Source organism: Schistocerca cancellata, chromosome 1 (genome assembly GCF_023864275.1).
Source record: "Schistocerca cancellata isolate TAMUIC-IGC-003103 chromosome 1, iqSchCanc2.1, whole genome shotgun sequence".
Taxonomy (NCBI): Eukaryota; Metazoa; Arthropoda; class Insecta; order Orthoptera; family Acrididae; genus Schistocerca; species Schistocerca cancellata.
Window position 1 is genome coordinate 751,077,267 of NC_064626.1, and position 11,312 is coordinate 751,088,578.

Here is an 11,312-nt window from a genome sequence, read left to right on the forward strand (position 1 = left end):
AACATTCCATTAGAACTACTGATGGCCTTGGGACAGCCAGTCCTGACAAAACTCTACCATCTGGTGAGCAAGATGTATGAGACAGGCGAAATGCCCTCAGACTTCAAGAAGAATATAATAATTCCAATCCCCAAGAAAGCAGGTGTTGACAGATGTAAAAATTACCGAACTATCAGTTTAATAAGTCACAGTTGCAAAATACTAACGCAAATTCTTTACAGACGAATGGAAAAACTGGTAGAAGCCGACCTCGGGGAAGGTTAGTTTGGATTCTGTAGAAATGTTGGAACACGTGAGGCAATACTGACCTTACAACTTATCTTGGAAGAAAGATTAAGGAAAGGCAAACCTACGTTTCTAGCATTTGTAGACTTAGAGAAAGCTTTTGACAATGTTGACTGGAATACTCTCTTTCAAATTCTGAAGGTGGCAGGGGTAAAATACAGGGAGCGAAAGGCTATTTACAATTTGTACAGAAACCGGATGGCAGTTATAAGATTTGAGGGGCACGAAAGGGAAGCAGTCGTTGGGAAGGGAGTGAGACAGGGTTGTAGCCTCTCCCCGATGTTATTCGATCTGTATATTGAGCAAGCAGTAAAGGAAACAAAAGAAAAATTCGGAATAGGTATTAAAATCCATAGAGAAGAAATAAAAACTTTGAGATTCGCCGATGACGTTGTAATTCTGTCGGGGACAGCGAAAGATATGGAAGAGCAGTTAAACGGAATGGGCAGTGTCTTGGAAGGAGAATGTAAGATGAACATCAACAAAAGCAAAACAAGGATAATGGAATTTAGTCCAGTTAAATCGGGTGATGGTGAGGGAATTAGATTAGGAAATGAGACGCTTAAAGTAGTAAATGAGTTTTACCATTTGGGCAGCAAAATGACTTATGATGGTCGAAGTAGAGAGGATATAAAATGTAGACTGGGAATGGCAAGGAAAGCGTTTCTGAAGAAGAGAAATTTGTTAACATCGAGTATAGATTTAAGTGTCAGGAAGTCGTTTCTGAAAGTATTTGTGTGGAGTGTAGCCATGTATGGAAGTGAAATATGGACGATAAATAGTTTAGACAAGAAGAGAGTAGATGCTTTCGAAATGTGGTGCTACAGAAGAATGCTGAAGATTAAATGGGTAGATCATGTAACTAATGAGGAGGTATTGAATAGAATTGGGGAGAAGAGGAGTTTGTGGCACAACTTGACAAGAAGAAGGGACCGGTTGGTAGGACATGTTCTGAGGCATCATGGGATCACAAATTTAGCATTGGAGGGCAGCGTGGAGGGTAAAAATCGTAGAGGGAGACCAAGAGATGAATACGCTAAGCAGATTCAGAGGGATGTAGGTTGCAGTAAGTACTGGGAGATGAAGCAGCTTGCACAGGATAGAGCAGCATGGAGAGCTGCATCAAATCAGTCTCAGGACTGAAGACAACAAAAATAACAATGTGAATAGATATTGTTCCATTTAAAAAAGTGTGTATTTGCACAAAAAATACACTTTCTAAATATTACTACAATCTGTTTATTGGCTAATAATACAAGCCCTTGACTACCAATCCATTCTGTGAAAGCCGGCTGGGGTGGCCGAGCGGTTCTAGGCGCTACAGTCAGGAACCCCGCGACCGCTACGGCCGCAGGTTCAAATCCTGCCTCGGGCATGAATGTGTGTGATGTCCTTAGGTCAGCTAGGTTTAATTAGTTCTAAGTTCTAGGGGACTGATGATCTTAGAAGTTAAGTCCCATAGTGCTCAGAGCCATTTGAACCATCTGTGAAAACCAAACATCAATAGCACTTCCCATTTCTGCAATATTTGCAGTGTAAGCTTTCGGTTATTCACCACGTGCACGTGCACATGTGTGTGTGTGTGTGTGTGTGTGTGAGAGAGAGAGAGAGAGAGAGAGAGAGAGAGAGAGAGAGAGAGAGTTTGAGAACTGATTAATATGTGGATGGTGTCTTTCAGGTGAACACGGTCGGCAAGATTCCATGGATCCAGCAGAAGACTGGAACAACAGTGAATGCCGATGTCATCAACTGAAACCATTGGAAAGACGAAGACGGCGTGAACATCAGCGCTGCCTAGCTCATTCTCTTGTGGGGACTCCTAATTACATTGCTCCAGAAGTTTTGCTGCGAACAGGTTACACTCAGTTGTGTGACTGGTGGAGTGTAGGTGTTATACTTTATGAAATGCTTGTTGGTTCACCTCCATTTCTTGCTGGAACACCTGCAGAAACACAATACAAGGTTAGTATTGTCAGTTCTTTTTATACTTCGGTATGAATAATGATAGCAAAATTTTAGGTTCTTTTATGTTGAATGTTATGTTTCTAGTCCAAGGAAGTTTGCATAAGCATTATTTCTTTTTACTAGTAATGTTGAATTTTTGTGCAGTCAAGTAGAATTTGATCATTCACTTTTATGTTTTCATTAAAAAAATTGCTCCTTTGAAATGTTTACTTCATTTCCTTGGTATTATAATAAAAGTTCCACGGAGTTTCACAATGTAGTTTGGGGTTGCTGGCTGTCCTTTCTATGTATCTGATCCAGAATATTAAGTGCACATGTCTTCATAGATTTTGTAAGCTTTTTCACTCTTTTAAAAGATTGTGAGTGTTATCGCCTGAAGGCTCTGTTTTTAGTGTAGGACTTGAACTTTGCTGGACTGAAAATAAAGTAAGTTTTCATTCAGCACCATGACAGTTGCTAATTTGGTATTGCTGAATTGATCACATATATCTGACATTTTGCCGATGTTTGCCAGTATGTGCCGTTAATTAGCATGTGAAAAATTAATGTTTGATACATATTTTATGTTGTACGTTTCTCCATTTTCTGAGTCTGTGTCACCTGGCCACCAAGAGCTGTTGCAGGACAATTTGATTCACGGGTCCAGTTATATGGCTCCTTCCGTGTGTAATGATTTTACGACTATGCCGAGTGGGGTCTGAAGATAGCATCAGTGTAATGCTGAAACTGGTAGCACATAAAAGTTCATAAAATAAAATAAAATAAATTTCTGCAATACATACAGCTGTTGGTAAATTATTGCATCAAGAAGTTCATGCTAGCCGTCGTCCCATGATCCATAATGGATCAACGAAGACAATCAACATCTGTTTTCCTGAGGTCTGGGAACTGGGGTGATGCAATACATTTTTTGATGTATGTATTTGTGTGAACTAGATGAGTGTCTATTTATAAGGAACTAGTCATTAGTTCACTGAAAAACATTTTTAGCAGTTCCTCCTGTTGCTGTCTCTCTAACAGGATTAATTGCAACATTTCTGACATCTGCAAAAAGTACCAGCTTAGCTTTATCTACATTATATGGAAAGTTATTCTCATATTTCAGGCATAATAGTGGTTACAAATAGGATCTGTTGGGACTTGATTTTATTTGTGATTTTTGTCGTTTCAATGTGGTTTTAAACGTCCAGTGCTATTTTTTCATTCTTTTTGTCAAGTATGATTAAGACCACTTGTTTGTAAAACCATTAATTCCATAAAATATGAGCTGTCCTTGAGAGAGTATAATGCCCAGACAGGTGACAAAAGGTACCAAATACCATGTATCATTCTTACTGACCAAACTATAGCAGCATCCCCTTGAGCTGCACATTGTATTATAACCACAATAAAACACATTAGAATTACAGTATTTGTTTTTTTGTTGTTATTTATTATTTGCATAGAGGCTTACAATGTGTAAAATCAGACTTAAAATGCATCATTGGCACGAGATTAAAATTACACTTTTCACAGTATTTTATCCCAAAACACTTTTACTAATGCTGATACAGGTTTTTAAGGAGTATAAGATGCTACAGACTGTAAGATGTACCTTAATTTTGTGCAGTTTTTTAAAAAAATAATATTTTTTACCATTTTTATTATTAGATTTAAAAGCCAGACAAAAAAAGTTTTTAGTTCATAAAACCGATCTGACCTTTAAAATCCCTAAAAATAGTCATCTGAACTTTCTTCTTCTTCTTCTTCTTCTTCTTAGCCACTTCATATATAAGGTGGTCTTCACTGCCATTGTGAGCATTACTTACACCAAATTTCTTGAAAGATTTAACGATAATGTCTTCCCTCATTCTAGACCATAACTACCTTATACAGTGACACACTGATTGTAGAATAATGTAATTGCATGGATATAAAATCTACTCTCCAAGTTGTAGGAGGAGAGCACACATATAAAAAAAATGTTTTACAAAAAGGAGCCACTGGCTCTGAAAGTTACCGTAAGTAAAACCTTTTTTTTATGTATGTGTTCTCCTGCTGCTGCTTGGTGAGTAGATTTACTATCTATCCAATTATATTATATTGTCAAAAACGGATTGATTGTAGATCGATTGAAAGCTCCCTTTGGTGTGAATTCATGTCGGGTTTCACCCATCATCCATTTGTTCCATTTCTCCCTCATGTACACTTGAAATGGTTTATTTACCAAAGGTTGCAATTGTGAAGTGAGCCTTCCCAGAATAACAGCAAGGTTCGCATTTCCGTATCTCAATTTCTCTTTCTCAGAATTTTTCTATTGACTGCTAAACTGATTTAGCACAAGAAGAGAAATCTTCTTTGATAAAGCACATTTCCTTCTCTCCCACACTCTGTTAATCCATAATTTCATATTAGCCTTGTCCATCCAACCCTACCGAGTGAGGTGGCGCAGTGGTTAGACACTGGACTCGCATTCGGGAGGACGACGGTTCAATCCCGCGTCCGGCCATCCTGATTTAGGTTTTCCGTGATTTCCCTAAATCACTCCAGGCAAATGCTGGGATGGTTCCTCTGAAAGGGCACGGCCGACTTCCTTCCCCATCCTTCCCTAATCCGATGAGACCGATGACCACACTGTCTGGTCTCCTTCCCCAAACAACCAAACCAACCAACCAACCAACCAACCAACCATCCAACCCTAGTCATGTATGTGAACGTTAACACCTGGCGGTATTTCAAAGAATTTGGCGTTGTTTTGCACTTGAAAATTATCATTGGATTAAGTTTAATACCATCAGCACAGCATGAAAGGACAACAGTGTAGTGCATTTTTTCATATCTACTTGTTTTTATAGTTACAGTTTTAGCACCTTCCATGGCAATAGTTCTGTTACTCGGTTCACCAAATGTCAGAGGACTTTTGTCTCTATTCAGTATTTGACTTAGTTCCACATTGTTTTCCTTTCAGTGTTGAATAATAAAGCAATGGAAAGATAATATTTTGTCTTCATACTGTCATGGAATTTTCTGAGGGATTTTGGTTTTTGTTCGCATGCCAAGTTCATGACGATTCGTAAATCTGTTGCACTAACTGCACCCTTAAAGTCTGTTAAGTTCCAGTGCTATCTTATGAGAATGTATTTGAATCATTTTTGTATTAATTCCAATACCATTTTGACGGTGTCTTTGAGTCCATCTTAATATGTTATCTTCTTGTTTTGGCCATTTTGTATTCAGTCTTCCTCATTTTTTTTCAGTTCTTCTTTACTAATATGCCAATTGTGAATGGTTTCTTTCTGTAGGCAGAGGGCCGAAATGCCGCTCATATGCTCTGTTTCTACACTGAAGTGCCAAAGAAACTGCTACAGGCATACAAATTCAAATATAGTGATATGTATAAACAGGCCGAATACGATGCTGCAGTTGGCAATGGCTATAATGAGACAACACGGATTTGGTGCAATTGTTTGATCGGTTACTGTTGCTACAATGGAAGGTTATCAAGATTTAAGTGAGCTTGAATATGGTGTTCTAGTTGGCACACGAGCGATGGGACACAGCATCTCTGAAGCAGCGATGAAGTGGGGATTTTCCTGTATGGCAATTTCATGAGTCTTCTGTGAATATCAGGAATCCGATAAAACATCAAATCTCTGACATCGCTGTGGCTGGAAAAAGATCCTGCAAGAATGGGACCAACAGTGGTTGAAGAGAAGCGTTCAATGTGACAGAAGTGCAACCCTTCTGCAAATTGCTGCAGATTTCAATGCTGGACCATCAACAAGTGTCAGCATGCAAACTATTCAACGAAACATCATCACTTTGGGCTTTCGGAGCTGAAGGACCACTCATGTATGCTTGATGACTACACGACAGAAAGCTTTATGCCTTGCCTGGACCCATCAACACCGACATTGAACTGTTGATGACTGGAAACATGCTGCCTGGTTGGAAGAGTCTTGTTTCAAATTGTATCGAGCGAATAGATGTGTACGGGTATGGAGACAACCTCATGAATCCATGGATGCCGCATATCAGCAATGGATTATGCTAGCTGGTGGAGGCTCTGTAATGGTGTGGGTGTGTGCAGTTGGAGTGATAATGGGACTCCTGATATGTCTAGATACGACTCTTTAACGGGTGACACATACGTAAGCATCCTGCCTTGTCACCTGCATCCATTGATGTCCATTGTGCATTCTGACGGACCTGGGAAATTCCAGAAAGACAATGTGACACCCCACAGCTCCAGAATTGCTACAGAGTGGCTCCAGGAACACTCTTCTGTGCTTAAACGCTTCTGCTGCCCACCAAACTCCCCAGACATGAACATTATTGAGCATATCTGGGATGCCTTGCAATGTGCTGTTCAGAAGAGATCTCCACCCCCTCCTACTCTTACGGATTTATGGACAGCCTTGCAGGATTCATAGTGTCCGTTCCGTCCAGCACTACTTCAGACATTAGTCGAGTCCATGCCACGTTGTGTTGCGGCACTTCTGCGTGCTCACAGGGGCACTACACGATATTAGCCAAAGAGGTTCTTTGGTTCTTCAGTGTTTGTTCTTCTGCATATGCTATTACTTTCAATTTGCAGCCCACATCATATGAATACCTTTTATTTTTTCCATTGCAAAAAAAGCTATTAACGAAAATATTGTACTGTTACCTATAACACAAATCACTTTAAATTCAGGTTCATTGGCACTGTAGATTGCAGTGACACATCGTAGGCTGGACAGTGTTCAGGGTTTGTGATGATGGGACAGGAGAACACACTGTTAGCAAGCTTTTGAATCCCTGCAGCTCATGTTCATCGCATTGGTGCACCGCTGCTGCCAGTTGAATACAGGTTGGCCAGGTTGAGATAGGTTTCCCGTGGCATCAAATATATGTCCATTTTTAAGACTGATCAGAATTTTAAATCAAACACTGGACTTTTTATATTAATGTAGAGTATAAGATGCACCTGAAATTTGGAGGCAATTTTTCAAAGAAAAAAGTGCATATTATAGTCCACAAAATATGGTATCCATATTCATAACTGTAAATAATAATTAAAAGTAAACCGTTAAAATCTGACTATTTCAGCATTACATTAAGACAAAATTCAAAGTAATCTCATTGCTCATTTGGATTTCCAAGAGTTTCTTGGGAGATGTTCCCTATTGATTCGCATTGAACTTTTTTTCAGCACCTGTTCAGGGTACTACGTAGTGTCAGAAATTTCCTTAACCATTGTTTTATCCTCCTCTTGCAGTGAGTTACCTACAGATATATAAATTGAACTTATTTTGCAATACCAAAATGTATTTAAACCAAGTAAGCTGTACTTTAGTTTGAATTGATACCATCTTTGAATAAGCTGACAGGAGCATTCCAGCAAGAATGAAGAAGAAACAAAAAAGTTTTTATAGTGTTTATTGCTGTCAAAGATATATTTTTTTTTAAAATCTGAGAGAACACACAAGTGTTTGTAGGTAATGAAAAGCCTCAGTAATTGATTTCCATTAATGACATTCATCTGAATATTTAGTGTTATGGCTTATATTGCCCTTGTCCTATACCACAAGTAAAAAAAAAAAAAAAAAAAAGAAACAGAGAGAGAGAGAGAGAGAGAGAGAGAGAGAGAGAGAGAAAGAAAAATTACTTTCCTCATTTAACCCTTGAGTGGGCGTGCCTATGTCAAGAGAGCAGCTGTAACATAAAGTAAAGAGTGAGCCAGGTGCGAAAATAAAAATTACGATCTGTGAAAGAAAATATCCCAGATTCTGAGCTAGCAGCACAGTCCCACACTTAGGCAGTTATCTAAGAGATAATTAGTAATCAAATAAGCAACTGGCAAGGATCTGAAGCAGCTATCCCGTTCAATGCTTTGAGTGGGTCAGTTGTATGCGGCGACAGAGTGCTCTAATGAAAGCTTATTTTATTATTGTTTAATTGAATTGGGGGGGGGGATGTACTTTACCTCATATGATGTGAGTTTATTTTATTGGTTTTTAATTAACATTATATTAAACTGTCATTTTTTTGTTCATACATGTTTATTTTGGTAACATAAAGACAGCTATTCTTTACACATGTACAAAATTTGTCATGCACCCATTTGTGTTATGAAAAATGGTGTGCTTGCTTGAGGGTAAAGTATACATGACTGTAAGTGATCTATTTGGAAAGAATAGTTATCTGATCACTGATTACCACATATTTAACAGCATTTATGTAAAAATATGCTTAACATTTGACCAAATATGTTGAAGCTTTGTGTATTGCATAAGGAAGTTCATAATTAGTAGAACAAAAATATCATTCTTTTGATTGTAATGCAAGTAGACACTATTATTTTAACACAAAGGAGTGGAAACTCACACATTTATTTCTGATTCAGGTAATACATTGGGAGACAACACTACATATTCCAAAGGCAGCTAATTTGTCTCCTGAGAGCAAGGATTTGATTCTGAAACTGTGTACATCTGCAGACCGTAGACTTGGAAGAAGTGCCAGTGACATAAAGTCTCATCCATTCTTCACTGGCATCGATTTTGAGAAAGGTCTTCGTCGACATGTGCCACCTCACATCCCAAAAATTCATTACCCAACTGACACATCTAATTTTGATCCTGTTGATCCAGAAAGATTGAGAAACTCTGGTTCTTCAGGATCTGACAAATCCGAAGATTATTCTGACAGTGGACGGCCTTTTCACGGTTTCTTTGAATTTACTTTTCGAAGATTTTTTGATGATGGGGGAGGTCCTTCATATTCTAGGATTAGTCTTGATGAAAATGACAATCAAGGCCCTGTGTATGTATGACATAAGTTGGTGAAGGACTACACTGGTAACGTAGATGGTAGTGCTGCAGTACTGTGGCAAGCAATGCTAACCTGTGATACACTATGGCGCTCTCCTGTTTTTGAGGGTTGCTATTAGTGAAAAATATTTTATTATAAAGTAGTGAAGTGGCCCAGCCTTGAGGCATAATTTTAAAAGCAGTTTAGGTTAAAGTATTCACAACTTTTGTTGTACAAGATGATGATTCAAAAATTGAATCATGTAGTATTTGTGTATAATTTTTAAATACTGTGAATCTTTAAACCTTAATTTTGTAAATGCAGCTGTTTAAAAAATGGAAGCATTTTCCCCATCACCATCAGTCCATGAATTATTGGTGCTCTGTTATGTGAAGGACTGCAATTCACATTGCCATTCTGCCGTATTCTTAACTCTCTTCCAAGTCTTGTAGCTTTAAATGTGTGTTATTTGCTGTGTCCTATGTTATTATCAGTTTTCGTAAGAGTGATAAGATTTATTGTGATGTGTGTAATACTTCCCAATCCCCACATTTTTTGACAAGTATCCATTTTAATTGTTGTCTTTTTTTAAAAAAAGAGGAAAGATTGGGAAGGTTTTGATAAGTGTTTTGTGTTCTAATGTGCACCAGTGCCTGTTAACTGAAGCCAGTATTCTGTCCACTGCTGTGCCTTAAAGTCATTTAGATATCGAGTAAATAATATGCATATAGTGTATAGTTGTTGTTGAATTGTTGTGAAATTCTAAAGTGTCTTGACTTTTCATTGTTAATAACATTTGTGCATACGATTTATAACATGTTCCGTTATAATAATAGTGCTCGATTACTCGTCACGCTATTCTCTCTGCCTTTGTGTGTGTGTGTGTGTGTGTGTGTGTGTGTGTGTGTGTGTGTGTGTGCAGTTTCTTGTCTTGGAGGGAGACAGAGAGAGCAAACTCGGTGAATTATCTGTAAGCAAGTTTGTTTTATTTAACTTCATAAAGTTTTTAAGAGTTACTACTTTAGATGCAGCAGTATTATACACAAGTAAACAGATTGGAGTTGTTATTTAAATTTAAATTCTAACCATTCTGGAACATAAATACCTTACAATGGAATTTTTATCTGGAATTGTAATATACTTGTTAGATTTAAGTTTGCCATTGAACTATTTAAATCTTTTTTATTATTATTATTATTATTTAATAAATTTACAAACCCGCTATAAGCTGGAAGAATCTATAGGGAAGTTAAGACAATATTGGTTGAAATTTGTGGACCACTGTTGTAATTTTCCTTTTTTTCTTTTCTGTGCTTATTTTGAGAAGAGATTACATTGATGGAAAGTAAGTTGTCTTGTAACCATTATGTTATGGTTTTCCCCAATTAGATTACAACAGTCTGACACATATTTCCACCAAAATATGCTACTTCTCTGCATCACTGATGTTCTCAGTACTCTCTGTGAATCACTGCTATTATGGTTTGACAAACAGGCAATTTGAGTGTTCATACTGCACAGTTCTGTGATCATCAGCTTTGATTTTCACTACATTGTTAAGTAGTGCCAGTCCAAATGTCTTTGTGCAGATGCAAACCTATGATGCCATTAAACATTTTACACAGTAAATTTGTTGATGTTACTAAGATTATACATGTAAGTGTAATGCTTTTTCCTTCCTTCCAATTTATAGTTCTTTCCTTTTTTATGTAGACTGAAAGACTTAGATCAAAGTATTTTAGTGTTTTGAAAGCCACCACATGTAATGTGTTGCTATTCCGGTGATATAACTTAAGAAATCGAAGTATGTTCAGCTGAATATGTCAGATAGTTTGAGCAAGTCAATAAAAATGTAAGGTTGAAAATCCTTTTGAGGGATGACAAACTGTCATTGTGGACTGAAATCACACAGATGTGTTCCATTTGTTATGTAATTTGTGTTAATGCTGTTGCTGTCATTGTTATTGCTTCAGATGATGTAAAGACAGGTGTATTCCATGACCTTCACTGAGTCTTTTCATCCATGTGGCAGTCTTGTACATAAAATACACTATTTTCATGAGATATAGCTTAGTGCTCTCTTCCACCTCTTAACCGTTCCTTTCTAGATTGCCATTACTCTTATATAATCATGGCTGCTAAACATTTAAGGAAAATGTGCCTGGTCTGCAGAACGTCACAGTACGTTACACAACTTTATTTTTTGGATCAAGTATTCTTTGTATTTTTTTGTGTTTCAGTTTTTCAGTATCTATATAAAAAAATCACACACACACATATCCATTCAA

At 37.6% G+C, this 11,312-nt stretch overlaps 1 protein-coding gene across 3 annotated transcripts in view; it reads left to right on the forward strand.

The window, feature by feature from the left end:
- Positions 1-11,088, forward strand: part of LOC126186005 (serine/threonine-protein kinase Warts-like) — a 209,146-nt gene extending 198,058 nt beyond the window's left edge. For all 3 annotated transcript variants that reach the window (XM_049928176.1, XM_049928174.1, XM_049928175.1), the window contains exons 7-8: positions 1,964-2,247; positions 8,618-11,088. In XM_049928176.1, the coding sequence (XP_049784133.1) occupies positions 1,964-2,247; positions 8,618-9,046 (713 nt within the window). In that variant the 3' untranslated portion in view covers positions 9,047-11,088. The remainder of the gene's footprint in view (positions 1-1,963; positions 2,248-8,617) is intronic.
- Positions 11,089-11,312: the final 224 nt, after the last annotated feature.